The sequence below is a fragment of the Spermophilus citellus genome (genome assembly GCF_964194105.1).
Source record: "Spermophilus citellus genome assembly, chromosome: 4".
NCBI lineage: Eukaryota > Metazoa > Chordata > Mammalia > Rodentia > Sciuridae > Spermophilus > Spermophilus citellus.
This window is the reverse complement of record NC_138185.1, coordinates 164498668-164524310: the sequence shown is the minus strand read 5'-3', so window position 1 is coordinate 164524310 and position 25643 is coordinate 164498668. Positions and strand designations below refer to the sequence as shown.

The following is a 25643-nucleotide window of genomic DNA, read 5'->3' as shown; positions in this document are numbered from 1 at the left end:
TACAAAACCCTATCCTACATAGGCTACTTTCTTCATTGAAGCCAGCAGAGGACTCACAAGTTTAATTCCATGGCTGCTGACCCAGTGACAAATCTAGGAAAGAAGTGAAAAAGAAATTAAAAAAAAAAAGAAAGAAAAAGAAAAAGAGATCACAGGCATGCTGGCTTATGTGTCATATAAAACATTTTTACAAAATGATTAAATCCCCTGCCCTGAAGAAACTAGTCTTGGTTCCATCTTAATGTAATGTGCCAACCTCAACATTCATTGAGGTACTTCAACATTCATTGTGGATGGTTGTGACTTACTGTACATCTAAAAATAAAATAGGTATGGCTGGTTAAGTTATATTATTTATTGTTTTACCTTTATTTTTATTTGTTTTTATTTTTATGTGGTGCTGAGGATTGAACCCAGTGTCTTGCACATGCCCGGCAAGCACTCTATCGCTGAGCCACAACCTCAGCCCCAAGTTATATTATTTTGGTGAAGCAGGGAGGGTTGTTGCTAAGAACTGTAGCCCAAGTAGACAGAATTATGAGGCACAGAAAGGTGCAGCTTGGAAATGGAAGGGTGTCTAGACTCTGAGCTGACAAATGACATAGGTCACTGCAGGTCTGAATGAGAAAGGACTAGATATTTACTATTGAGTGATTTGAGAGCAGCAGTAGAAGAATCTGAGTGTTTGCTGACTATAGCCATCTTGCTATGGCCATAGTCTTGAAGTTCTTTCATATATCTGTGCAAATATTCTTAGAACTTACAAAAGAAGTCTTCAAAGTGAACCAATAAGGAAATGTTGAACTTAAAAAGAGGACTGACTTGGAATTAAGACACTTTACCTTATATAGGTTTTTATTCCTAATTTTTATCTTTAGTTGGAGAAAGCAATTATTTGAAAATTTTGACATAAGAGACCATAAGTTTCTAGTAGATCATAAGGGAACCAGACACTTGTCTAGAAAAATCTAGGAATGGTCAAACTTACCTTGCTTAGGCCTAAGTATGTCACCATGGACATAACTGGTGCTGCCAGTGCAAAGACCAGCAAGTGCTTTCTGATTCGATTCCGTTCCAGACCAGCATGCATTAAGAAGGAAACCAGTCCAAAAGCTGCTGGTGCCTAGAAATGAAAAATTATCCCTTATCATCATTCTGGAAATGTGGATTGCTTCTCCATCAAAAAGTACATGCCAGCTGGGCATAGTGGCACATGCCTATAACCCCAGCTACTCAGGAGGCTGAGGCAGGAGGATTGCAAGTTCAAGACCAACTTTAGCAATTAGTGAGGCTCTAAGCAATTTAGTGATATCCTGTTTCAACATAAAAAATAAAAAAGCTGTGAAACACACATACACACACACACACACACACACACACACAAAAAAAAAAAAAAAAAAAAAGCACAGAGGAGTGAGGTGGTGGTTCAAGCCAGTAATCCCAGTCTCTCAGGACTCTGAGGCAGGAGGAATGCAATTTCAAGACCAGTCTCAGCAACTTAATCAGACCCTTAGCAGTTTAGAGAAGATCCCTGTCTCAAAAAATAAAAAGGGCTGGGGATGCAGCTCAGGGGTAAAGCTCAGTATATAGGGTTCAATCCTTGGTATATTAAAAAAAAAAAAAGTACATTGCCATCGTCTAGGAAATCTCTTACCAAAAGCCTGGGCAGAGTACCTGAGCTCTGCCTTTTAGGAATTAACATTCTAAGCTAAGAAAAGATCCTACCAAAAAAAAAAAAAAAAAAAAAAAAAACCGAACAAAATTCTATGAAATATGGGCTGGGGTTGTGGTTCAGTGGTAGAGTGCTTGACTAGCATATGTGAGGCACTGGGTTGGATTCTCAGCACCACATATAACAAATGAATAAAAATAAAGGTCTGGGGCTGGGCCTGTGGCTCAGTGGTAGCACACTTGCCTGTCATGTATGAGGCACTGGGTTTGATTATCAGCACTACATATAAATAAATGAAATAAAGGTCTATTAGCAACTAAAAAAAATTAAAGGTCTATCAACAACTAAAAATATATATTAAAAAATTTAAAAAATTCTATGAAATATAGAGATCTATAGAGAATTTAATAGTTTGTGTATATGGTCACAAAAACATAAAACCCTATAAGTAAGACTTTTTAAAAAATGGTAGCCAAAAAAATAGGTTTAAATAGATTTATTCAATTCTCCAAAATGAAACTAGCTCAAAAAATATTTTAGTTAGGAAACTAAAAAAGAATTTTTAAGTTAGGAAACTAACTAAAAAACATTTCCCCACTTCAACAAAACATTAAAGACCAAGAGAAATTTTAACTATGCATATATTCAAAATCAAATCTCGGCTTACCTTATGTAGCATTATTGCCACAAACACAATTAACTGGACACTAGTCTGTGAAGTAGAAGCTGCTGCTCCCAAAGCAACACCATCAGCTAAATTTGGAAACAATGAAACATAAAATGCTATAAAAAACATCAATAACAGCTAGAGGCTGAGTGTGTGGGCTTTAGTCATGGATTTGACTCTAGGAAGATTACCTAACCTTTCTTTAACCTTCTCATCTTTAAAAATGGGTTCAATAAAGCATGTATTTCTCGGGATTTTCACAAAATTAAATGAGTGAATATATGTACAAAGCTTAACTTTGGGTCCAGAGTATTCAAATATCTGTTAACTGCAATAACAAAAATGCAAGAAGAATTTCAAAGGATGCATCTCTTCACCTTATAGATAAAGACCTTCAAACTTGACCTAGATGATTTAAACATGGGTATATTGGCTACTGAATGAATTTTGTTAGAAAAGTATGTCATACCAGAAACGCTTAGATATTTTCACATTTCTGTATTTGTTGTTGACAGAATCCTACCACTAGGGCTAGGTTTGGGTTATGGTTCTGAAGTGTGCCCAGTAGCAATGCTGTGACTTCTGCATGCCACCTACCACCTCTGCCTACACTGGCACTTTGGATATACATTGGGCAGCAGGGTTACTCAGTACAATAGTGTCAAGGCTCTTTTCCAGAAAAGATCCTAAGGCAGAGGTCAGCAAGCTTCATAAAGGGCCAGAGAATAAATGTCTTAGGCTTTGCCAGTCATTTGGTTTCTTGTAACTACTCAACCCTGTTAGCGCTGTGCAAAAATTGCCACAGAAAATACATAAACATGAAGGCATGGCTGTGTTCTAATACAACTTTATTAATTTGAATTATACAATTTTCATATGCTATGAAATATTCTTTCCTTTTTAACCATTAAAAAACATTTTAGAAATCATTCTTAGCTTGCAAAACCAACACAGGATAGACCAGGGCTCATACTTGTGCTGGAGGACTTCATTAAGCAACCCCATCCCTGAAGGCCAGCCCAAGAGCACTGAGTACAGATGGGCCCAGTAAACACTAAGGCTTCCCCTGAAACAGGAAGGAGAGAGGTCCCGCTGCAGTCCAACCCTACCTGCAGCATGGACGACCAGACCAAGTGTGGTGGTGATTTTGGAACTGCTAGGCCTTCCTGTTTCTGGATCTGTAGTGAAAATGAGAAGGACAACATTAAATAATGAGAGACAGAAACTACCCAAACACTAGTCTGGGGGTGGATGAATTTTTTTGAAAGCTTTTGAAGTCATAAGTTATAGTCCTTACAACTGTCTTCTTTCTTCCTGCTTCAAACACCTGGAGGTTTCCCCCAACTGCCCAAACTTCTTCACACTCCTTTAAACCTCCACCACTCCATGGAAAGCGCTCTGTGACCTCTGATGGCTTCTTTCCACAACCATCTAACTGTCATTGTTTACCACTTCATCTTCCTGGGCCTTCTACAACTTTATCTTCACTATTACATCGTCACATTTGCTCTATTTTATCACCACTACCCTAACCTAAATTTTCATCAACTCAAACCTACATATGCAATAGGCTCCTGCTGGTTTTCCCTTCCTTTTATTTTCCCCTCATCAAATTTATCTCAAACATTTATTTCAGAGTCATCTTTTGAAAATATTATGTTGTGTCCATTAATTATTTAAGAACATGCTGGGTTTTAACTTTTATAGCAAAGGTGAAATTGTTTATTTTTTATAGTGTTTTATTTATTGAAATTGTTTGTTTTATAGAGAGCTTTTTAAAATAACTATAGGGGCCAGGGGTAGAGCCCAGTGGTAGAACAGATGCCTGAGTTTGGTCTCCAGCACCACAGAACTAGAATGTCTCTCCTCCACTTCTTCACTTCATAGGTTTCTAGTCCTTTTAGGCTTTTCTCAGTCACTCTCTCCTCAGCCAAAACTCTAAACTTCTGCTGAAGAGTTTCCACCCATGTCTCAGCCACATCCCACATGTCAATAGTTGGGTAAAAATTGAAAAAAAAATATCTTATACCACCCATATTTCCCATGGGCTTCAATAGGGGTTTCTGTTGTTATTTTTGTAGTATTGGGAATTGAAAGCAGAGCCTCCCACATGCTAGGTATTCTCACTTAAAAAAAAATTGAGGCAGGGTCTCACCAAGTTGTTAAGGCTGTCCTTGATTTTGTGATTCTCTTACCCTAGCCTCCTGAGTCATTGGGATAACAGGCATGCACCACCTCACCTGGCAAAACTATCTTGACTTTTAGAACCAACTTTGTTATTTCCCCAACTTGTTCTTTGGATCATGAATTCATGTACAAAGTATCAGAAAGAACAAAAAAAAATTGTGAAGAAAACAAAAATATTTCCCTTCGGAAAGATCAGCTAAATGTGAAAATATTAAACTGTTCTCTACCTATCCTTAGGTTGGGTGACTTCACTGCAGTGGCTCAGGAAGGGTCAGACTCCCTCATTCCAAATCAACCCCATCACAGAACACCTGTTGCCAAGTAGCAAGCCAGAGGTTTGGACTGGATGCCCCATAAAAGACGACTCTGAAAGCATTCCAACCTCTGAACTCTGTGAAAGAAAATATTATTTTTGCTGTGCTGGGGGCTAGAATCAGGGCTTTTCACGTGTTAGTGAGTACTCTACCACTGAGCTACATCCCTAGTCCCCCAATTTCTCTTGAGACAAGGTCTTACTATATTGCCTAGGCTGGTCTCAAACTCCTGCACTCAAGTGGTCCTCCTGCCTCTGCCTCCCAAGTGGCTGGAACTACAAGTGTGTGTCACCATGTCCAGGTTAAAAAAAAAAAAAATCTTAATTTGAATGTGACAAAATGAGTGCTTTGGGGCTGCTACATATCCATATTCTGCAAAACAGCTCAAGGACAAAAAAGGCAAATTATTGACATCTCCATGCTAAAGGGTGCACCGCACAGCACAGTCATACCCAGATGTAACTGCTTCCCGTGGCATGCTTCCTCCCTGTCTCCTGGGTTAAGCACAAGGATGCCAAGGCTTTCTCACAGTTATTAGCACTCTCACCCTTTCTTTAATAATTTAAAACAAAGACACTGATCTGGCTTAATTCTTCCTTTTGCATCTAGGTAAGACTATTCTTTCCCTATTCAAGTTTTCTATGTTCTACTTTGGTTTCAAAAACTACAAACACATTGAAATTAAAATATGAAATGTTACTAATTAAAAATAATGTGGGGTCCAAAAACCACAGTATGAGATAGTCAACAGAGTGGCTTATATAACACCCCACCTCATCCTTCCCAGCAGCATGCTTAGGGAGTCACTGCAAGGCTGCTCCAGATTTACATGGTCATTATGGTCTAACAGTCACATGTGAAAAAGCCACCTAAACCCACACCAAGATGGGCTGTCCACTCCAAGGAAGCCCAGATGTCTTTTGCAATCGAGTTTCTGTGCAAGGCAGACTCAGCCCCTGGGAGGATGGTGTGCTGGGGAAATGATTCCCCTGAGAAGCTAGGTGAAGTTAGGAGACTAATATTGAAAACTGTGCTTTGTCTGGATATCTTCAAGAATCTGCTCCAGTTCCTTATCTTCGAATTGCCCCTCCAGGCTTGGGATAAGAGCCTTGGACTCCTCAGCAGTCTCTGGACAAAAGTTGGCCAAACAAACCAACTCAAACTTATACAGCTTTTTCTGGAGCAGCAAGCTACAGACACTGGCATTGGTCTTCCTGTTTTTGAAATTACTGAGACAGGAAGTATAATGTAAAGTTTTCATGAAGACTCCTCAGAGTACCTACTCACCCTCTGCATTCTCGTTCTTTTTTTTTTTTTTTTTTTAATTTATTTGTAGTTGTAGATGGACAGAATGCCTTTATTTTATTTGTTTATTTTTATGTGGTGCTGAGGATCGAATCCAGTGCCTCAAGCATGCTTAGGCAAGCGCTCTGCCATTGAGCTACAGCCCCAGCCTTCATTCTGTTGCTTTTGATGCTCCAGAAGCAAATGAATTTAGACGAGTCTTGGCTGTTCTGAACTCTTTGGGACAGATCAGCTCTGAGGTGTCTTCTTCTATGTGGCCCGCCCAATCACTGCAACTGTCACCATCACTGCGCCACATACTCTAAGAATCTACTGTTTTTCAAAAGCTGTCTGAAGTGCTCTATTAGGTAGGCTCTTAAGCCATTTACCAACCAATGCCACCATATTTCTCACTCCAGACCAGTTAAACCAATGTCTTTAACACCCTCTAACAAAACATTCTCATTCATTCTCCTTCCCCAAATCTCCTTACCCCCACCCTTTTTTTTGGCACAAGGGACTGAACCCAGGGGTGCTTCATCACTGAACTACATCCCCGGCTCTTTTTTATATTTTTATTTAGATACAGGGCCTCACTGGGTTGCTGAGGCCCTTGCTAAGTTGCTGAGGCTGGCTTTGAACTTGTGATCCTCCTCCATCCTCAGTCTCCTGAGCTGCTGGGATTACAGGCATGCGCCACCGCACCCAGCCTCACTTTTAATTCTGGACATGTACTCTTGTCAACCCAAAATATAGACACATTCCAAGTCTAATTCTAAGACCACCTCCTTCAAGAAAGGACAAAAGATTAGTTACAACTCAAAGCAACTTTCCTCTGGCTCCAACCTAAGGTTCTACGTAGCCCAGATCCACATGTGACTTCAGAGGTTCTTCTGTATCCCCACTCAGACACCCAAGACCACTTTCACTTAAATATGTCTTTCCCTTTATTATACATTAGCTTTTTCAATTAGTCCTTCCCTGCATGCCACTCTATTGATCAATGTTTCTACCCTTCCTTAATGTTACTTCATTTCTTCCCTTTTATTGATATGTTTTATTTCCTATTGTGGTTTCACACAACTGAATTATGGAAATAAAATGTTAAGAATAAATTTATCCAGCACCTCTTTTTTTCCCAGTAACTGAACAACCTTAAAAGGTTTTAATCCTCTAAACTTTTACTGTGTAAATGTTATTATAGTATTATAGATCTATCTTTTTGAGTTTTCTTTGAACACACACATATCAATTTTAAAATAGGACTTTACCTTGTTTTAACATACCCTAGCAGTTACTCATTACTTATAAAATCAAGCCTTTCAGTGTATGCCCTATGTATTCATGTAAGCATGTTTGTATTTCAGACACCCTTGATGATAGGTTAGCTGGGAATCAAATTCTACTTTGATTACTTTGGCACAGTTTAAGGATACAATAGAATTTATTCTGGTTTCTACTACTGGTATTGAATAATAAATAATACATTTATGATTTGTTTTTATAAACATATTATTCTTCCAAAAAAAAAATATGTCTTTCCATCCCCAGATTGACTGTAACTAATAAAGAACATATTTTCTACTTCTTTCTCTTTTTAACATGTCTCACAGAATGTGGCACAGCACTGGGTACACAAAAGTTGCAAGTATTTATCTGTATCACAGAGACCACATTTGCCTTACACTCTTAGGCTTATAAATTTTAAACTGAAACTGTCAAGAAATATAAGAAAAACACCACAGTGGCCATTGTGGGCAAATACGTAATGTAGTCAGAGTCGGACATCATCCAACAGTGGGTACTTTTCATTTGCTATTTGAAATAAAGCACATGAATAAAACCATTTTAAACTAAATCAACTTTTTAAGACAATATTTTATTTTTAATTTATTATTATTATTTTTATTTTGGGGATTGAATCCAATAGTGCCTTACCACTGAGCCATGTCTCTAGCCTTTTTTTTTTTTTTTTTTTTTTTTTTTTTTTGAGACAGGGTCCCACTAAGTTGCCAAGGCTGGCCTCAAACTTGCAATCCTCCTGCCTTAGCCATCTAAGTCACTGGGATTATAGGCATGAACCAGTGCACCCAGCTAATATTTTATTTTTAAATATGCCTATGGCAAAAACAGGAATAGTGAGAACAAAAAGATTGAAAACCTTTTTGGACCAAAGGTGCTTTTTGTTTTACGTTGCTTAATATTGGGGATTGAAGTCAGGACCTCTTGCATGCTAATAAGCATGTACTCACTCTACCACTAAGCTACCTTCCCAGCTCATCCTTGACTTTTAAAAATCTTTATTTGAAAATTAACTTCAAACTTTCAGAAAAGTTGTGAGAGTAATTTAATATATATCCATAGAACCCTTTCTCAGCTTGACCATTTGCTTTATTACTTTTGTGTTTGCTCATATACGCAAATATTTTCTGTACCATTTAAGAGAAAGTTGCATATACCATAACCCTCTATCCCCAGATACTTCAATATGTATTTTGAGAGAGGAAGGATATAACCTTAGCAAGTTTAACATTGATACTTTTTAGAAAGTCTCTTGCATATTCTAATTTTGTCAGTTGCCCAATAATGTCCTTCAGGACATTCTTCCTTTCCAGGAAGGATCCTGTCCAGAATTACATATTGCATTTATGTGATACTGACATTTCTGGAACATACATTTCAAGAAAATACATTACTCTTCTTGTACTTTTTAAAAAAAAAAAAAACTTTTAGGTGTTGAAGAACCTCTATTTTATTCATTTATTTATTAACAATTAACCCAGGGTCTCACACATGCTAGGCAAGCACTCTACCACTGAGCCACAACCCCAGCCCTAGTACCTTTCTTGTATGTAACAGAATAACCCTTCTTTCAGATTTGTCTGAATGTGTTTTTTTTTAATATTTTTATTTGTAGATGGACACAATATCTTTATTTTTATGTGGTGCTGAGGATTGAACCCAGTGCCTCACACCTGCAAAGCAAGTGCTCTATCATTGAGCCATAACCCCAGCCCCCTGAGGTGTTCTTTGAATCTATATTCTTAGATAGAATACTACATATGTGAGGCTTCTCAGGGTATTAGTCTAAAGCAGGATGTACAACTGCTGTGCACTTGTAGTGTTAATTTTGGATTGTAGATCAAACACTGTCAGTATTATCTCATGTACACTCTGGATTTTGTTATATTCCTCTAAAGAATTTTTGTTTCATTTTAAGTAACCTGATTTGGCTCAAACTGCAAATACTGTCTTTTGAGCAGCTGTTCAAATAACAGTTTAGTTCTTTGATCTTTAGCTCAGCTGCTGGGAGTCTGCCCATGTAAGAATGGTTCAGTGGTCAGCCAGAAACTTGAACAGTTTATGTATACAGAATTTGAGGATGAGTTTCTTTGGTTCTCACCTTTCTAGTATTCTCTCTCTCTCTTTTTTTTTTTTTTCCAGTGCTTGTGGTTGTCTTGAATTCTGTCCTCTAGTTCTGTAGGCCAGAATGATTGAGTTTTCTATTAGAATTTTAGCTGCCTCACAGGATGCTCACTGTTAAAAGTAGTAAAAATAGTAAACTTATTGTAAGTGTTGACTCTACTTTCCTTCAAAATGTACCTGCTTTAGGATATTCACTAATTTTTTTTTATTATTTATTTTTGGGTACTACGGATTGAATCCAGGGATACTTTACCACTGAGCTATAACCTAGTCTTTTTTATTTTAAATTTTAAGACAGGGTCTTGCTAAATTGCTGATATTGTCCTTGAACTTAGGATCCTCCTGCCTCAGCCTCCATGCCTGGCTCCAAAGTGTTTAAGGCTGTGATTTTATGAATTTTGTCTAGAGTTTATACTTTATAGTTATTTATAAGGAAGCAGGTCTGATAGCTTACTCAGCTACACCAAAAAGGAGAATGCTGTTGATACTATTTTGATTATCTGGTTAAAGTATTGTTTGATTTCTTCACTTAGTTACTACTTTCCCCTTGTAACTAATAAGCAAATCAAAATTCACCTCCTAGATTTAACATTCATTGATGATTCTTACTTGAGTCAACTTTTACAATGAAGGTTACAAAAATGATAGTTTTTCCAATTACAGCACCTTTTCCAAATTTACCAATTGGCATTCAGCAATCTACTGCAAACCAGTACACTCTCTTCTCCTTTGATCTATTATGTGGATGGGGCTCACAGATTCCTATTTTTTTTTTCTTGACGGCTTATATTTCATTATTGTTCTTTATTTTAGTGGTCAAATTATTATGCATCAGAATCCCCCCCGCCTTTTTTTGTGGTGCTAAGGATTGAACCCAGGGCCTTGTGCATGCAAGGCAGGCACTCTACCAACTGAGCTATATCCCCAGCCCTCCCTTTTTATTTAATATAAACCATATCAAAGATGCTGATTTAGTCAAAGATGAATTCATTGATCTTAACAAAAAAAAGTTACTACGGGTGGAATTAAATTTACAAAGTTTTTGCAAATTCTAGTTGTTCTTAAAAGAAGTTTATCTTTCCTTGTAAAGAATGTATTTAAGTACATTTGTAAGAAAGTACTTTGTAGGGCTGGGGATGTGGCTCAAGCGGTAGCGCGCTCGCCTGGCATGCGTGCGGCCCGGGTTCGATCCTCAGCACCACATACCAACAAAGATGTTGTGTCCGCCGAGAACTAAAAAATAAATATTAAAAAAAAAAAATTCTCTTTCTCTCTCTCTCTCTCCTCTCTCACTAAAAAAAAAAAAAAAAAAAAAAAAAAAGAAAATACTTTGTAAACCAGGATTTTCTATATTAGCAACCACTAAAATGAAAACACAAAATCAACTGGATGTTCAACTTGACAAACACACTGCCTTGATAACGATCACCTTACCATTTAATGTTCTTAATCCAGCTATTGCTTATTATAGCTATTAGCTATCATACTAATGTCAAAAAAAAACCCCAAAATTAAACTGATGGACATGGTGACGCACAATTGTAAATTCAGCTACTCAGGAGGCTGAGACAGGAGGATTGAAAATTTGAGGCCAGCCTGGGCAACTTAGTGAGACCCTATTTCAAAATAAAATAGAAAAAGGGATGGGATGGCTCAGTGGCAGAGCACCTGGGTTCAATCCTCAGTACCACAAAAAATAAAAATAAAAAAATTTTTAAAAATTAAACTTGCTTAGTTAGGATTTCAATGTATAATCTCATTTTTTATTTAATGCACTGAGAAAGAAGATACACAACTCTATATTATGAATTTGTTCCAAAGGTTTAGTAACTATTTTCCAACATAATTGATTTTCTCTCTAGTCTTGAGTACTATGCTTTTTGCATTTAAAAACAATATTACAGGCCTGGGGATGTGGCTCAGTGGTAAAGCGCTCGCCTAGCACGTGCAAGGCCCTGGGTTCAAGCCTCAACACCACATAAAAATAAATAAAAGTATTGTGTCCGACTACAACTAAAAAATATTTTTTTAAAAACCAATATTCCAATAAAAGGTCCATCGGCTTTAAGCTGTTTAAGGGGTCACAGCATAAAATAGGTTAAGAACCTCTGCCCTAGACTCTCAACCGAAAGCGATACTACAACTCACTAGCTCCCCCAACTGAATAAAAAATGTTCCCTGGCACCAGAGACAGTTGGTTTTAGTACTTAAGTAAGACCAATAACTCGGATTGAATATTCAATTGTTAGTAAGCTTTCAAACTGCAAATTTATCATGCTGTCCAGGAAGCCCTGGAGCCACTCACCTTCACTAGCATGAACATGGGAGTTGCCAATCTGGTCCACCAGCAACATAAAAACGAAGCCCAGTACAAGGGACACACCGATATAGGCGTGCAGCTGCGTGTGGTTGTGGCTGTGCTCATGTTCATGCACAGCTGACATTTCGGCTTTGTCTGATGCAATCACATTCTGTGTTTCACTGGCTTGGTGGTGTTTCCCTAGGGCAAAATAAACCATGATGAGGATACGTTTTTCTCTTAAAAACATTTTCATGTAGAAGCTTCCTTCTTTGGTATTTCTGTCACAGGAGTAGGGAGCTTAAGCTCCATTCCTTGATTCTTGTGTTCCAATGAAAGAAACTTGAAAGTCAGACATGAAAAGCCAAGCAACAAAACTTTATTGTAAGTGAAAGTAAAGTAAGGCTCAAGCAAAAAGCGCTCTGAAGAGGGACAGTGGGTAGTCTCTGAGAGGATAATGGCAAAGAGTGCTGTTTTCAAATTTATTGCTGTTCAAAGTTTGCCTAGAGAACTGGGGTCCAACTGCTGCCCTCTTCACCAATCAGATGTTCAATTTCTCCTTCATGTTGAGCAGTAGTTTTTGACCCTAGTTGGTCCTCTCTGGAACAGTCATGGTGGTCATCCTATTCAGGGGGGCTTCATCTACAAGTTAAACCTATGTTAATGTGGGTACTGGAGTCAGTGGCCAGACAGAATTTACCTTAGTGCACCTGCACTACCAAAAATATTTCTCTTCTGAAATTTGAGAAACCTCTGGCCATAAATCCTGACTCTACGATGACCTCTGAGATTCTATCAAGAGTTCATCCAATTAATTGATCTTGCTTTCCTGATATATTTCTTAATTGACTCCCTTTGTCTCTACCTATTTATTCTAGAGAGTTGGTACACCTGCTGTTGCTCTACAAGTTACTTAACTATTCATTAAAGCCAATTTCAAAGAAACCCTGTGACCCTGCTATGTTACTGGTTTACATTTCACTGCTCATTGCCAACTACTACCTAATGTTTTCCCCCTCAAGAAGTGGACATCCTAAATAATTTCAAACTCTACATACTTCACTGTAAAGCTATTCATTTTCTACATTGTAATCCAGCCAATCATAAACTCCCTCAACTTAAGTTAATGATGAAAACATTCTGCTTTTGACATGCAGACCTTCTGACTGCCTATCATGCTCAAAACCTGGGAAGTGGAAGCAAATCACCATGCAAGAAAGCAGTCGTATTCCCACAGGGACATCACCTGCAAATCTTTCTTTTTGTCTCTGATATTTATGTCAATCTCCTTAGGAACTACATGAAGTTTTATTCTGATTAATCTAGGTGAATGAAGAGCAGGAACAATGAAAGTAACTAGATGAAACAATGAAAGTAACTAGATGAACTAGTTTTACACCTAGAGTAATATAAAAATTATAAACAAAGAACAAATTAAATATAAAATTTTTAGCTGTAAAAAATATTGGTGGACAACCATTAACAAGAAACCAAAAGGGTAGAGCAGTTAAAGAAGCACATCCTTCAGTCTACATTCAGTTCTAGAAATATCAAGGTTATTGGGACACTGAATTATTATTTTTTATTGGTTGTTCAAAACATTACAAAGCTCTTGACATATCATATTTCATACATTAGATTCAAGTGGGTTATGAACTCCCATTTTTACCCCGTATACAGATTGCAGAATCACATCGGTTACACATCCACATTTTTACATAATGCCATATTAGTAATTGTTGTATTCTGCTACCTTTCCTATCCTCTACTATCCCCCCTCCCCTCCCCTCCCATCTTCTCTCTCTACCCCATCTACTGTAATTCATTTCTCTCCTTGTTTTTTTTCCATTCCCCTCACAACCTCTTATATGTAATTTTGTATAGCAATGAGGGTCTCCCTTCATTTCCATGCAATTTCCCTTTTCTCTCCCTTTCCCTCCCACCGCATGTCTCTGTTTAATGTTAATCTTTTCCTCCTGCTCTTCCTCCCTGTTCTGTTCTTAGTTGCTCTCATTATATCAAAGAAGACATTTGGCATTTGTTTTTTAGGGATTGGCTAGCTTCACTTAGCATAATCTGCTCCAGTGCCATCCATTTCCCTGCAAATTCCATGATTTTGTCATTTTTTAGTGCTACATAGTACTCCATTGTGTATAAATGCCACTTTTTTTAATTGGGACACTGAATTACAGTAAATGACACTGGCCAGTCCTAATTTATATCCACATATTTGATACTATGTGAAGATACATTTTGATATTTACATTGACATATTGCTACTCCTAATTTATAGTCACATATTTGACACTTTTAAAACATAAATTTTGGGCTGGGATTATAGCTCAGTGGTTGAGCGCTTGCCTCGCATGTGTTAAGCATTGGGTTTGATCCTTAGCATCACATAAAAAAAAATAATAAAACAAGGACACTGTGTCCATCTACAACTAAAAAAATGTAAAAAAAAACCTTCATTATATTTCATGAATAGAGGCTCTACTATAAGTAGACATTACTTATAATTAAGCAGTTTAATGACCTTTTTTGATCAAAGAAACTACACATTAGTAAACTACTAATGTAAATTACTAATGTGTAGTCTTTTAATAGTACATTAGATCTCATCTTATTTTATTTATTTATTTTTATACCTTTATTTATTTATTTATATGTGTTGCTAAGAATCGAACCCAGTGCCTCATACATACCAGAAGAGTGTGCTACCATTAAGCCACAAACCCAGTGCCCCCATCTTATTTTTGAAAGCCATTTTTGAGCAGTACAAAGCAAATACCATCTGAAGATAATAAAACTCTAATTTTCTACTTCCTGATTTTTTTTGTTTTCATGACTATTATTTTTACCATTCTTATTGTGATAAATATATAATAAAATTGATCATTTTAACCATTCTTAAGTATTCGGCTTAGTATCATTAAGTTCATTCACACTGTTCTATAACTTTCACCACTATCCATCTATAGATCTTTTTCACCTTTCCTAAGAAATTTTTTTAATTAGAGAAGGTTTTTTTCCCCAACAATGATATCACTTACTTGGTTTTTAATTAAGTGTCTGAATCTTTCTTTAAAAAACGAAACTCTACTGAGGTGTAATTTACATACAAAAAAACATGATAAATTTCCCCAAATGTAAAAATCCCCAAGAATTACCACTAAAGTGAAGATAGAGAACATTTAAATTATTCCAAAAAAGTCCTGTTGTGTCCTTCTAAAGTCATTGTGACTCCCAGCCCCAGGCAAGCACCAATCTGTTTTTTGTACCCAGAAAGTTTTCCCTATTCTAGGATTTCCTATCAGTGGAATCCTGCAACACACATACACTCTTTTGCGTAAGACCTTTTTTGCTCAGCATAAAGTTTTCAGGATCATGTGTGCTTTGTGTGTAACACTAGCTCATTTATCTGTTTCTGCTAAGTAGCCTACTGCGTGCATCTAGCATCACTTGTCTATCCACTCACCTGTTAATAAGGTTAGTGTCATATCTAATTTTAACCTATTACAATAAAGTTTCTATGAACATTCAAATACAAGCCTTCCTGCAGAAACATTTTCTTTTCCCTTGGGTGACACCTTGGAGAATTGATGGGTTGTATGTATATTTAACTTGACTTTAAAAACATGTGCCTGTGTGTGCCTGTAATCCCAGTGGCTTGGGAGGCTAAAGCAGGAGCATCAAGAGCTCAAAGCCAGCCTCAGCAAAAGCAAGGAGTTAAGCAACTCAGTGAGACCCTGCCTGTAAATAAAATACAAAATAGGGATGGGGATGTGACTCAGTAGTTGAGTGCCCCTGAATTCAATCCCCAGTACCAAAACAAACAAAAAACCCCGACAGGGCTGGGGATATAGCTAGATTGGTAGAGTGCTTGCCTAGCATTCACAAGACCCTGGGTTCAATCCCCAGCACCACAACAAAACAAAACAACACAAAAAACTGTCAATTTGTTTTCCAAAGTGGTTGTACTATTTAACCTACCCAATAGCAATGCATGAAGGTTCCACTTGCTCCATATCATGCCAATAGTTGCTAATGTCAGGCTTTAAAATTTTAGACATGTCCCTAGGGCTGTGATTGTGGCTCAGTGGTAGAGCGCTTGCCTAGTATGTGTGAGGCACTAGGTTCAATCCTTGGCACCACATAAAGTGAATAAATAAAATAAAGGTATAAAAAAATGTTGTATCTGTTTGAAAAAAAATTTTAAACATGTTTATATATACATGATATATATACATGATCATGTCATTTGCAAACAGCTTTACTCTTTTCAATCTTTATGCCTATAAAAAGGCCTTATTGAATGCTAGAATCTGCGGGATCCTGAGATAATTCAATAGAAGTGGTTGAGAAGAGAAAACCCTACTTTGTTTCTAATGTTATTTGAACATATTTTTTCTCAGCTGTAGAAATTTTTTCTTCTTCCTAGTTTGCTGAAAAGTTTTTCCACCATAGAGATTTAATTTTGCTAAATGCTTTTCGAAACTGTTAAGGATAATCAAATGGTTTTTCTATTGTACTTGATTTAATAAATTGAATTGGCTTTTGAATACTAATCCAACCCTTGCTTTACCTTCCTGGGATAAACACTATCAGGTCCAAATGTATATCCCTTCATATACTGCTGAACTCCATTTATTAATATTTGGTAAAGGAGGGCTGTTGTATGTAATATCTTTGAATTATACTGGCACCTTAAAATGACATGTATTGTACTTCCCAAGAGATAGAAAAGCTCCTCTAGCCAATAAGTTTCCATTTCATTGATTCATAATATTAGCTAATAAAGTCTTAAAACTATTAGGTGGTATTTGAAATTGCTGAAATAAGATTTATGACAATGTTTTTTAAACTTGTTTTTTTTGGGGGTACTGGGGATCGAAAGCTGGGGCACTTAACCACTGAGCTACATACACAGCCCTTTTTATTTTAAGACAGGGTCTCACTAAGTTGTTTAGGGCCTTGCTAAGTTACTGAGGCTGACCTTGAACTTGTGATCCTCCTGCTTCAACCTCCTGAGTTGCTGGGATTATAGAAGTGTGCCACCATGCCCAACTTTTTTTTTTTTTTTTTAACTTTTAAGACTCAATATAGGGGCTGGGGATGTGGCTCTAGCAGTAGCGCGCTCGCCTGGCATGCGTGCGGCCTGGGTTCGATTCTCAGCACCACATACAAAGATGTTGTGTCCGCCAAAAACTAAAAAATAAATATTAAAATTTAAAAAAAAGACTCAATATAAAAATAAAATTTATATCATAATCTAGTGAACATATAAGTACATAAAAAAACCAAGTCAAAAGTTTCACAAAATACTCAACTTACAATACACATTATATTTTCTTTCTTTCTCTTTCTGTCCTTTTTTGTACTCAGGTTTGAATCCCAGGGGTACTTTACTGAGTTACATCCCTATCCCTTTATTTATTTTTTTAAAATTTGAGACGGACTCTCACTAAACTGCTGAGCCTGACCTGAATTTGTGATCTTCCTATCTCAGCCTCCCACATCAGTGAAATTACAAGCTTACACCACAGTGCCCAGCTCCTTGGTCTCTTTTTAAATGCTAGTCATAAGTTCAACTCACTAAATTGATGTCAAGATCACCAAATTGCTACCTTCAGTGTGAAAGCACTATTGTAGGTAAAGAGAGAATGTCAGAATGAAACACTGAAATTAAGGGTCCCTTTGAAATTAAAATTAAAAACTATTTTTCTATATCCTATTCTACTGCCCACTGAGGAAGGAAACCAAGAAAATTAAGATGGACATATTCTCTGGCTAGCTAGCTCTAGAAATGTATATCACCCGGCCTTTGCTTCTATCAATTGTAACCACTTCTTTTTTTTAATATTTATTTTTTAGTTATAGGTGAACATAATATCCTTATTTTATTTTTATGGGGTGCTGAGGATCCAACCCAGTGCCTCACGCATGGTAGGCAAGTGCTCTACCTCTGAGCCACAACCCCAGACCCTCAATTGTAACCACTTCTATGGGACTGGGTGATAAGCAATCTAGCTGCTTCTCCCCAGTTTGATCAAAATATATAAAATTCATCTTTCCTTTCCTACTGTTTGCCTATTTCTTTTGCAAGCAGGTGGCTGAATCCTGCCAGTCAGAATCCTCGGCTAGGCTGCCAATAACAAGAGGAAGAAATGGATGATTTTGGATTAAGAAAATAGAAGCCTACACTGCAGCAGCCACCAAAGCTAGCTGAATGTGAGAAGGTCCTTAAAGAAAAAGGTGAACAGGTAGTCTGTGCCCACCTTGTCTTTCACCCAAGCAAATTATTATCAGAATAGGATTTTAAGTCAAACAACTGACTGGAAGCTGAGATATGAAAAATGACTAAGAAAGAATAACAATCTAAGAGTCTTGAATCAGTGATGGTGAACAATTAAAATGTAGCTTCATGGTAATATAAGTATGTTTAGTTTGTGAAAAAATCATTCAGTTAAATATTGTTAATAAATATACTTTCCTGTGTGTATGGCATATACTTTTCTGGTTGTTTTTGTTTTGTTTTGTTTTGTTTTGGGGGGGGGTTGTTTTTCTGAGATGGGAAGTTGTTCTCAAACTCCTAGGTTCCTGTAATCCCCTTGCTTCAGCGTCCCTCCCTAATGGCTGGGACTACAGATGTCACCGCCATGCCTAGGGATATATACTTTTTTTTTTTTTAAGGTGGTACTGGGGATTGAACCCAGGGCCTTATGCGTGTGAGACAAACACTCTACCAACTGAGCTATATCCCCAGCCCATGAATCTATACTTTTTTTGGTATACGGTATTTCAATAAAAGGTTTATAAACTCAAAAGCAGTATTTTGATACCTAATACTGAGATGATAGACTCCATTTTTCAAGTAGGATCTTTTTTATAGGCAGGGAAAATAGCTCAGTAGAGGTTCACGTTCCAGGATGTGAAATGATTCAAGTAAAACACTAGATTTTCTCTAGGGACAAGACAGTTTAGAGTATGCTTCCATTTTAATATGAAATACCATGACTTATCTTCTTATGTATGGATATTAAGAAGCTACCTTTAGCTGGGCATGGCTCATGCCTGTTTTTCCATCTACTCAGGACACTGAGGCAGGAGGATGGTAAGTTCAAGCCAAACCTAGTGAGATTTTGTCTCAAGAAATAAAAGGTGAGGCAGAAGATGGCGGCGAAGGGAGTGCATCACCCCAGTGCGCCGCGTCACTGTGCGGGAGAAAGACGAGGTGAAACAGCTGAAGGATATCTTGTTGGGAATTTCCAGTGAAACTGAGGTGCTCCAGAATCTAGTGGACGGATTTCCATCGCGCGAGGTTCGGCTGCGGGGGCTCGGACGCAGGCGATTTCTCCGCACGGAGGGTCGCGCCCCGCAGCTGGAGTCTGCGGCGCGTGCTGGGAAGCGGCGAGGTGCCGGAGCGGGGGTGCAGCGATGCGGATTCTGGGGGCTCCTGCCAGTGGTGCAATGGCCGTGCTTAGTGCTGAGTTCCGGCTTTGAGACAGAGGAGAGAAACGGTCCAGTTCGGTTCTCGACACTGGTCGGACCAAGGAGGAGGACAGCAGCCGCCATCTTGGAGAGCTGATGTAATCATCCCTGTTTTCTACTGATCTCAGCTCATTCAGCTACGGAACAGGTGATTTCAGGCTGGTATTTGCCTGCGTCTTGCAGACAGATCGCTCAGGCTCGAGGCTGGAGAACCAGTGGAGAATACTCCTAGGGGCTCGCTCCTCGCAAGGCGTGCGCCGGGCTATGAGTGGCCGGAATCTGGTTCCCAGGGCTGCTTTGGCCCAGGGCTGGGGAACCTGCGGAGACTGCGTGTTGAGGCCAGCTCCAAGTGGAGCGTGCGCTGAGCTCGGGGCGGCTGGGTTCTGACTCCCAGAACAGTTTTGGCCCGGGGCTGGGGAGCCCGCGGGGACTGCGTCTTTGAGCCTGCTCCCAGAGGAGCGAGCACCGAGCTCGGAGAGCTTGGAGTGGCCGGGCTCTGGCTCCCGGAGTTGCTTTGGCCTGGGGCAGGGGAACCCGCGGGGGTCGCTCCTTGGAGCCTGCTCCTAGTGGAGCGTGAGCCAGGATCGGAGAGGCCGGGTTCTGGCTCCCGAAGCTGCTTTGGCCCAGGGTTGGGGAACCTGTGGTGACTGCTTCTCGGTCCGGGTCCTGCTGGGTGCTGTGGAAGCCAGGGAGGCAGAGTGGAGCTGCCGCCTGTGCCCAGAACAGACCAAATGACCCGCCGGCGTGGTATCACAACACTCCAACTGCAGCTGGGGCCGAAGAGAGTAGCCGCCCACGCCTAGAACAGGACCAGAGACCCGATGGCGTGGTAGCCATTTAGAGTAGGGGCTGTGCAGAGCCGCCGTCTGAGCCTGCAAGGTAGGCAGACCTGCGTCCCACTGGCAGGACAGGCCCGACAGCCTGCCAGCGTGGTGGACACGTCGCACCGAGGCAGTCACGTCACACTGGTTGGAGCGGGGGTGGAGCACAGCCGCTGCCCGTGTCCGGAAAAGGCCCAGTGCCCAGCAACCCATTGGAGAGGCAGTCAGGTACCCCCATTGGGAGTGGGGGCTGAGCAGAACTGCCGCCCGAGCCCGCAAGGTAGGCAGACCTGCGACCCACCGGTGGAACAGGCCTAGAGGCCTGCCAGCATGGTAGACATGTCACACCAATTGGAGTAGGGGCCGAGCATAGCCGCCACCCACATCCAGATCAAGACCAACGACCTAAGGGCGTGGTAGTTACATCACCACAATTGGAGTGCGGGCAGAGCAGAGCCGCCACCCGCGCCCGCAGGGTGGGCAGACCTGCGACCGACCAGAGTGGTAGACAGATCCCCCTAATTAGAGGAGGAGCACAGCCACTACCCGCCCTGCAAGGGAGATTTTCCAACTATACAAGAGCAATATAAATAAATAGGGGGAAAATTTCAAAAACACAACAGTTTCACCAAGCAGAAAGAAACGCGAGCAGTATGAAAAGACAAGGAAAGAAAGGACCACAAGCAATGCAGGTCAACTCAACTTTAGAAGAGGTAATAGCTGCAACAGATGGAATGTCAGAAAAAGAGTTCAGGATATACATGCTTCAGATGATCTGGAGTCTCAAGGAAGACATGAGACAGCAAAATCAGACAATGAAAGATCACTTTGACAAGGAACTACATAAACAAATCCAGGAAGTAAAAGATCAATTACACAGGGAGATAGAGGTAATAAAAAACAAACAAATAGAAATCCTAGAAATGCAGGAAGCAATAAACCAACTTAAAAACTCAATTGAGAATACTACCAGCAGAGTAGATCACTTAGAAGACAGAACATCAGACAATGAAGACAAAGTATTTCAACTTGAAAAGAACATAGACAGCTCAGCAAGACTGCTAAGAAACCATGAGCAGAACATCCAAGAAATATGGGATAACATTAAAAGACCAAACTTAAGAGTCATTGGGATACAGGAAGGCACAGAGCTCCAAACCAAAGGAATAAACAATCTATTTAATGAAATAATACGAGAAAACTTCCCAGACTTGAAGAATGAGACAGAATCCCAAATCCTACAAGCCTACAGGACGCCGAATGTGCAAAATCATAAGAGATCCACACCTAGACACATTATAATGAAGATGCCCAACATACAGAATAAGGAGAGACTTTTAAAAGCTACAAGAGAAAGGAAGCAGATTACATTTAGGGGTAAACCAATCAGGATAACAGCTGATCTCTCAACACAGACTCTGAAAGCTAGAAGATCCTGGAATAACATATTTCAAACACTGAAAGAAAATGGGTTCTAACCAAGAATCGTGTATCTGGCGAAATTAAGCTTCAGGATGGAAGATGAAATTAAAACCTTCTACAATAAACAAAAGTTAAAAGAATTCGCAGCTAGAAAACCATCTCTTCAAAAAATCCTTGGCAAAACATTTCAGGAAGAGGAAATGGAAAATAACAATGAAAACCAACAGTGGGAGGTAGGACAGTAAAGGGGGGAAAGTAATCAAAGAGGAAAACAAATCAGGTTTAGTAACATTAATAAACAAATATGGCTGGAAGAACAAACCATATCTCAATAATAACCCTAAATGTTAATGGCTAAAACTCACCAATTAAGAGACACAGGCTAGTTGAATGGATCACAAAACAAGACCCAACAATATGCTGCCTACAGGAGACGCATTTGATAGGAAAAGATATACATAGACTGAAGGTGAAAGGTTGGGAAAAATCATACCACTCATATGGACTTTGGAAACAAGCAGGAGTGTCCATACTCATATCAAATAAAATATATTTCAAGCCAAAGTTAATCAAAAGGGATAAAGAGGGACATTGCATACTGCTCAAGGGAACCATACACCAATAAGACATAACAATCATAAATATATATGCCCCAAACAATGGTGCAGCTATGTTCGTCAAGCAAACTCTTCTCAAGTTCAAGAGTCTAATAGACCACCATACAATAATCCCATGGGAGACTTCAACACACCTCTCTCACCACTGGACAGATCTTCCAAACAAAAGTTAAATAAGGAAACTATAGAACTCAATAACACAATTAACAACCCAGACTTAATTGACGTATATAGAATATACGACCCAACATCAAGCAGTTACACTTTTTTCTCGGCAGCACATGGATCCTTCTCAAAAATAGATCATATATTATGTCACAGGGCAACTCTTAGACAATATAAAGGAGTAGAGATAATACCATGCATCCTATCTGATCATAATGGAATGAAACTGAAAATCAACGATAAAAGAAGGAAGGAAAAATCATGCATCACTTGGAGAATGAACAATAGGTTACTGAATGATCAATGGGTTTTAGAAGACATCAAGGAGGAAATTAAAAACTTCTTAGAGTTAAATGAAAACACAGACACAACATATCGGAATCTATAGGACACATTGAAAGCAGTTCTAAGAGGAAAATTCATTGCTTGGAGTTCATTCCTTAAAAAAAGAAAAAACCAACAAATAAATGATCTCATACTTCATCTCAAAATCCTAGAAAAAGAAGAGCAAAACAACAGCAAAAGAAGTAGAAGGCAAGAAATAATTAAAATCAGAGCTGAAATTAATGAAATTGAAACAAAAGAAACAATTGAAAAAATTGACAAATCTAAAAGTTGGTTCTTTGAAAAAATAAATAAAATCGACAGACCCTTAGCCATGCTAACAAAGAGAAGAAGACAGAGAACTCAAATTACTAGCATATGGGATGAAAAAGGCAACATCACAACAGACACTTCAGAAATACAGAAGATAATCAGAAATTATTTTGAATCCTTATACTCCAATAAAATAGAAGATAGTGAAGGCATCGATAAATTTCTTAAGTCATATGATCTGCCCAGATTGAGTCAGGAGGATATAGACAACCTAAACAGACCAATATCAATTGAAGAAATAGAAGAAACCATCAAAAGACTACCAACTAAGAAAAGCCCAGGACCGGATGGGTATACAGCAGAGTTTTACAAAACCTTTAAAGAGGAACTAACACCAATACTTTTCAAGCTATTTCAGGAAATAGAAAAAGAGGGAGAACTTCCAAATTCATTCTACGAGGCCAACATCACCCTGATGCCTAAACCAGACAAAGACTCTTCAAAGAAAGAAAACTACAGACCAATATCTCTAATGAACCTAGATGCAAAAATCCTCAATAAAATTCTGGTGAATCGGATTTAAAAACATATCAAAAAAATTATACACCATGATCAAGTAGGATTCACCCCTGGGATGCAACGCTGGTTCAATATACGGAAATCAATAAATGTTATTCACCACATCAATAGACTTAAAATTAAGAACCATATGATCATCTCGATAGATGCAGAAAAAGCATTCGACAAAGTACAGCATCCCTTTATGTTCAAAACTCTAGAAAAATTAGGGATAACAGGAACATACCTCAACATTGTAAAAGCAATCTATGATAAGCCACAGGCCAGCATCATTCTGAATGGAGAAAAATTGAAGGCATTCCCTCTAAGATCTGGTACAAGACAGGGATGCCCTCTCTCACCACTTCTGTTCAACATAGTCCTCGAAACACTGGCCAGAGCAATTAGACAGACGAAAGAAATTAAAGGCATAAAAATTGGAAAACAAGAACTTAAATTATCACTATTTGCAGATGACATAATTCTATACCTAGCAGACCCAAAAGGGTCTACAAAGAAACTATTAGAGCTAATAAATGAATTCAGCAAAGTGGCAGGATATAAAATCAACACACATAAATCAAATGCATTCCTGTATATCAGCGACAAATCCTCTGAAACGGAAATGAGGACAACTACTCCATTCACTATTCCCCCCCAAAAATAAAATACTTGGGAATCAACCTAACAAAAGAGGTGAAAGACTTATACAATGAAAACTACAGAACCCTAAAGAGAGAAATAGAAGAAGACCTTAGAAGATGGAAAAATATACCCTGTTCATGGATAGGCAGAACTAACATCATCAAAATGGCGATATTACCAGAAGTTCTCTATAAGTTCAATGCAATGCCAATCAATATCCCAACGGCATTTCTTGTAGAAATAGATAAAACAATCATGAAATTCATATGGAATAATAAAAGACCCAGAATAGCAAAAACAATGCTAAACAGGAAGTGTGAATCAGGCGGTATAGCGATACCAGACTTCAAACTATACTACAGAGCAATAGTAACAAAAACAGCATGGTACTGGTACCAAAACAGGCGGGTGGACCAATGGTACAAAATAGAGGACACAGTAACCAATCCACAAAACTACAACTATCTTATATTTGATAAAGGGGCTAAAAGCATGCAATGGAGGAAGGATAGCATCTTCAACAAATGGTGCTGGGAAAACTGGAAATCCATATGCAACAAAATGAAACTGAATCCCCTTCTCTCGCCATGCACAAAAGTTAACTCAAAATGGATCAAGGAGCTTGATATCAAATCAGAGACTATGTGTCTGATAGAAGAAAAGGTTGGCTATGATCTACATACTGTGGGGTCGGGCCTCAAATTCCTCAATAGGACACCCATAGCACAAGAGTTAACAACTAGAATCAACAAATGGGACTTACTCAAATTAAAAAGTTTTTTCTCAGCAAAAGAAACAATAAGAGAGGTAAACAGGGAGCCTACATCCTGGGAACAAATGTTTACTCCACACACTTCAGATAGAGCCCTAATATCCAGAGTATACAAAGAACTCAAAAAATTAGACAATAAGATAACAAATAACCCAATCAACAAATGGGCCAAGGACCTGAACAGACACTTCTCAGAGGAGGACATACAATCAATTAATAAGTACATGAAAAAATGCTCACCATCGCTAGCAGTCAGAGAAATGCAAATCAAAACCACCCTAAGATACCATCTCACTCCAGTAAGATTGGCAGCCATTAATGAAGTCCAACAACAAGAAGTGCTGGAGAGGATGCGGGGAAAAGGGTACACTTGTTCATTGTTGGTGGGACTGCAAATTGGTGCAGCCAATTTGGAAAGCAGTATGGAGATTTCTTGGAAAGCTGGGAATGGAACCACCATTTGACCCAGCTATTCCCCTTCTCGGTCTATTCCCTAAAGACCTAATAAGAGCATGCTACAGGGACACTGCTACATCGATGTTCATAGCAGCACAATTCGCGATAGCAAGATTGTGGAACCAACCTAGATGCCCTTCAATAGATGAATGGATAAAAAAAATGTGGCATTTATACACAATGGAGTATTACTCTGCATTAAAAAATGACAAAATCATAGAATTTGGAGGGAAATGGATGACATTAGAGC

The 25643-nt window shown here is 38.8% G+C and overlaps 1 protein-coding gene across 1 annotated transcript in view; it reads right to left on the bottom strand.

The window, feature by feature from the left end:
• The window catches only part of SLC39A9 (solute carrier family 39 member 9), a 69863-nt gene that overhangs the window by 4166 nt on the left and 40054 nt on the right, over positions 1-25643 (bottom strand). The window contains exons 3-6 of the mRNA XM_081290057.1: positions 11856-12050; positions 3449-3517; positions 2340-2425; positions 989-1123 (exon numbers count right to left, since the gene is read on the bottom strand). Coding sequence (XP_081146183.1) covers positions 989-1123; positions 2340-2425; positions 3449-3517; positions 11856-12050 — 485 coding nt within the window. The remainder of the gene's footprint in view (positions 1-988; positions 1124-2339; positions 2426-3448; positions 3518-11855; positions 12051-25643) is intronic.